We start from the raw sequence: 5,000 nt of genomic DNA on the forward strand, positions 1-5,000 counted from the left end.
ATGGGCGCCGCGGGCTTATTTGATAAAGGGTATGATCTGTATACCGATAACTGGTATACGTCGCCTACCCTTTTTCATTACCTGCAGAGCAGGCGCACGAACGCGATTGGCGCAGTACGTGCCACCCGCAAGTTCATGCCCATTGATCTGCAGGTAAAAGCCCGCGGAGATGTGGACAGTCGCAGCACGCCTACAGGCATGTTAAGCCTGCAATGGCGCGACAGGCGTGTAGTGACGTTGCTGTCGACTGTCCACAAAAGCGAGATGGTCGCCACCCGGTCCCACAGTGGGTTTGAGAGGATCAAACCCCAAGTAGTCACAGACTACAACTGTGGGATAACAGTGATCAGCTGGCTGTATCGTACCCGAGCACTCGCAAGTCCCTCAAGTGGTACAAGAAGGTTTTGTTCAACCTTGTTGATATGACAGTCGTCAACGCCTTCTCATTGCACAAGGTGCTCGGAGGGCGATTGACTCAGCTGATCTTCAGGAAAAGGCTCGCAGAAGATCTCATGCAGCTGGGGAGTCGCGATGGTAGAGAGGTCAGGTCGCGGTCACGGTCCCGGTCCCGGTCCCGGTCCCAGTCCCGCTCTCCGCGCCCTGCTCCAGCTCTTCAGGGTATCCACTGTCAGATATCAACACCTCACGGCAGGTATTGTAGGTGCAGACTGTGCTACTCTCGTGGCGTGAGGAGGATGACCAAGATGATGTGTTCAGGGTGTGATGTTCCTCTCTGTCGGGCTTCCTGCTTTGAGGAATATCACACTCTGAACGCATCTATGTCTAGGTGATCCTCCTCACGCCACGACCTTGTAAATATTGTAAATAATTTACTTTCGTAAATAAAATACGAAATGTAAAAAAAAAAAAACTTTCTATATCCTCATATACCACACTATTTCTTTACACACCAATATGAAAATAATACTGAAGAAAATAATCTTGATATAACATAAAATATTGAAACACTTTGAAAAGAATGAAGAAAAGAAAGAAGGAAAAAGAAAAAAAGAAAAAAAGCTTCTTTACAGGACGTGATCTAATGATATTGAACAAATACGACTCCCAAAAATAACTTACAACAGAAATAAAAAAAATAACGTACTTATAAAACTACACTGAGAAGAGAAATTGAAAGCTATATCTTGCTCATGAAGTAATAATATAGACCTCGCGTGAAAACTAGGATAGTTGATATGATAACCTAAAAAAATGAATAACGAAATTCAACAAAAAAACTATGGTTATAAACACGATCACACATCAAACTGCTTACTTTATTCAGAGTAAAGGCGAATAATTATCAATTGTGGAGTCCATACTACGAAAACACTGTCATACATACTTGACTTAAAGGAAAATATAGCAAATATATACCTTAGAAAATAATTTAAAAAATAAAAAAAAATTCTTAGTGATACAAAGAAAAGACAAGGAATGCTGGTATTGCGCGTGAGCGGTCGCGCGCCATAGGGTGATGGCATAGGTCCCCGGCAGCGAGGCCCAGGCCACTACGAATACTACCCAGGGAAAGGGTCTCGCATATCAGAAAATGACCCGTCGGCAATGGGTTAAGAATACATATATAGACTAAATACTTGACTAAACCACTTTATAACACCCTGCTGATCTGAATTATAAAGTGTATTCCTATGGGATATTATGGATTGATATTTACTGAATTGTTATTTTTCATATTTTTTCTGGTCCATATTATCAACATAATGGGGTCCCGTGTAATTGTATCTTTCTGGAATGAAAAAGAAGAAGAAGAAGAAGATGATCTGGAACGCATACATTTTCAAAGTTTTCAATAATTTTAAGCACAGAGGTCATGCCATACATTAACAATTCACATTTTACCTCTCTCTCTCTTTCTTTGTGTTGTATGGAGGTGAAGCCTTTCTGTGATACAAACACACACTGATGTTAATAATACAATATCATGCCCCACAACAGAGATTCTCAAAGTAGGAGTCACAAAATAATTTTGAGGGGTCGCACGATTCTTCAACTCCTCCTTTTTCCTCTTCCTTCTCCTCCTCTTCCTCCCACTACTCATCCTAACACGTCTAGTACTTATCAGCGGTAGTCGACTCACCTAATGTTCGCTAATGCACCAAAAAGTCACATTATGTACGTATCTATCAAAATAATTTGTATGGATTACAGCCAAAAAAGTTTGAAAACCACTGCCCTACATCACCTTGGTATATATAAGCAGTCTCACTTGCATTTGGACTCTAGCAATGTCAAATTGACAAAGAGCTTGTATACAATTAATACCAGCTTGAAGCTATCTGATGAGAAGGACTTGCCTTGCATGACTGTTTCACCTTCTGTGGGAGGATACTACATGCCATCCCAGTATCAGTGGGTTAATATTCATGTATCTAAAAATATATTTTGACATGAGTGTTGGACTGGACTCATATTGGCATCAATAAAACATAGGTTATGCGAGACTATGGTTACAATACAGATTGAAAGAACTCGCAAAATAACACTGCCTCACCTCACAAATAGCTGTGAGCCTGTACTTACGCCCCCTGGGTGCAACAGGCTAATCCTTGTTCTAAATTAGCATCAAAAATACAATGCCACAGTGAAGCTGGGCCTAAAGCTTGGGTGGCACCACATAATGACATATCCTGCGCCATTGGCTCATAACACAGAATTTGTCTTTCTCCGATATCAGATATCATTTGTCTGGTGTCACTATTTAATGTAAAGTGAAGGGAAATGGGGGAATCTGCCCTGGATTACCAGCTACTAGCCAATTTATATACTATGATTAACTGGGTTAAACTCTCTTTGACATTCTTTATAAGCCAAAATCTAAGTGGATGTTCTCTGAAGTGTAAAAGCCCCAGATATTTCACGTCATTTATTGTTTTAACATTACTTAACCCCCCAAAATGTCAACACTGATGTGGCCAAAAGTATCTATCGATAAACTTTGATTTCAACAGCTTAGAGGTAAACTGATATATATCTAACAATGAAGCGCACATCTGACAACACAACATGCTCTCTAACCTGACTTAACATTGGGGAACCTTTTCTTCATGAGTCCTCTTAATGGCACCAAGTCCGGGAGCAGCTCTGTGTCAGCTATTATGTTTTCATAATCTAAGAGGCTTATTTCACCAGTCTAGAAAAAAAAAAAAATCAAATGATAAGTCAAAAGTTACTAATTTTCTTGTTGGGGATACATTTTTTAAAAATATGAAAATGAACATCTCTATACAGTGAATATACTCAATTAATACTAATCAGAAACAATTCTTTGTCAAAACAGATTCAATATGAAGACATCACATGAAGTTCAATGATTGTTTTAATGATGTAATTGAGAGATGATAAAAGCAAATGATATTATAACATATAGGTAAGAAAGCCAAAAGATATCTTCATCGTATGCTAACAAAATACAAATATTTCCATTATCTCACACATCCTCTACCTTAATCATATATAAAATAATCTAACCTGCACAAGCTTAACAATCTCTGGGCCGATGGCGAGAGACACACCGGCTTCTCTGGCATAGTTGATCATCTCCTCATTTTTGGATATCACAATCAGGGATCGACTCTGCTCTGCGTCAAAGTCATGAGGGAGCCGAACCACATTGAAGAAGTTGTCAAGGTAACGATTCTGTTGAGGTTTGACTAGGTAAGTAATCAAATACAAATGACAACATCACTCCGGGCTACAACAATTATTTGACTAGATCTCTCAGATTCATGGTGAAATGTCTTAAAAATAGGAGAGAAAGAAAAGAAGAAGAAAAAAATAATGCAAAAGCCTAGGATATGTGAATATATGCATCACTTTTTACATGCTTTACCAAAAATCTCTATCCATTTTCTTGCTATCTCAAGAATTTTTCTTGCTTTCTTAAGCGATCCTCAAGTAGTGTACCGTTACCATGGCAACAGTATAATTCGCGTACCATACTAGTTACCAGTCTTCGATTGCGGGCGCTGGCCAAGAACTGAATATTTTATCAGAAAAATGTTTTTTTTTTACAGTTTCTGTTTCTGAAATTTCCAGAACAATATATTTAAAGTAAATGAAATTAACCAAAAGGAGACAATGCAGTATATTATTTATTTAAAATGTTTTTGTAGAAACTACCTGAGTTTCAGCATAGAATTTTTCAGGCTTTACATTTTATAGAGCCCTTTGTGTGGATTAGGAACATTCCTCAAACTCTAGCAGTCATTCTAAGAAGTGAACGGTGCAGTTCTTGGCCTCAGAGAAAGAATTCTTGACCCAAGTGAACCCCTCCTTAAAACGCCTTGAGTTTTTAGTTCAATCTGTGTTAGCAACTGGAAAACTATGTCATATGCTGGATTCCTCTTATACATAGAACATATACGAGAAACATAAGAAAAAACTATGGTAAATATATCCATAACTGCTTTTGCAGTCTCAATAGAAAAAGTAATAGTCTAGCATATATAGCAACTGTCAGTTTGAAAACATCTAATACTTCTTCCAATTAGACTTACCTTTTTATCTGCAGATAAAGAAAGTTCAATATAAGCATTGACAAGAGCATCTGGAAACCCTATCTGTGAAGGATGGTGTGTTTCTCTGTGCATGGCAATAGCATCACATACACTGTATACCTGAAATGTGATGAGATGCTAAACCTTAGTAATACAGGGACATAGCCTATAACCAAAAATGCTGGGCTTTGTATAACTTCTATGGCTGTGGATTATCTGATACTTGGTTATCATATTCTCATCCAAATTCAAGAAAGGCTAACTATGGTTTGATGACAAAATTGACAAATAAAGCTACAGTGAACAGTGTATGTATTCAGCAAATGTGGGTTATATTTATTCATTGTTATTATCATTATTTTTTCAGAAAAGAGTGTGCACAGACAGAATTAATAATTTCCCAGCACGTTCTTTTTCTAAAGAAGAAAAAAAACACTAATGTGTTCATTCTATATCAACTGTAATATGGACTTTTAATAG

The 5,000-nt window shown here is 37.9% G+C and overlaps 1 protein-coding gene across 1 annotated transcript in view; it reads right to left on the reverse strand.

Annotated features, from left to right (window-relative positions):
• mRpL1 (mitochondrial ribosomal protein L1) overlaps positions 1 to 5,000 on the reverse strand; it is a 15,250-nt gene that overhangs the window by 8,703 nt on the left and 1,547 nt on the right. Inside the window, exons 4-6 of the mRNA XM_070131279.1 lie at positions 4,521 to 4,640; positions 3,493 to 3,660; positions 3,040 to 3,154 (exon numbers count right to left, since the gene is read on the reverse strand). Coding sequence (XP_069987380.1) covers positions 3,040 to 3,154; positions 3,493 to 3,660; positions 4,521 to 4,640 — 403 coding nt within the window. The remainder of the gene's footprint in view (positions 1 to 3,039; positions 3,155 to 3,492; positions 3,661 to 4,520; positions 4,641 to 5,000) is intronic.

This window comes from Penaeus vannamei, chromosome 16 (assembly GCF_042767895.1).
Source record: "Penaeus vannamei isolate JL-2024 chromosome 16, ASM4276789v1, whole genome shotgun sequence".
NCBI lineage: Eukaryota > Metazoa > Arthropoda > Malacostraca > Decapoda > Penaeidae > Penaeus > Penaeus vannamei.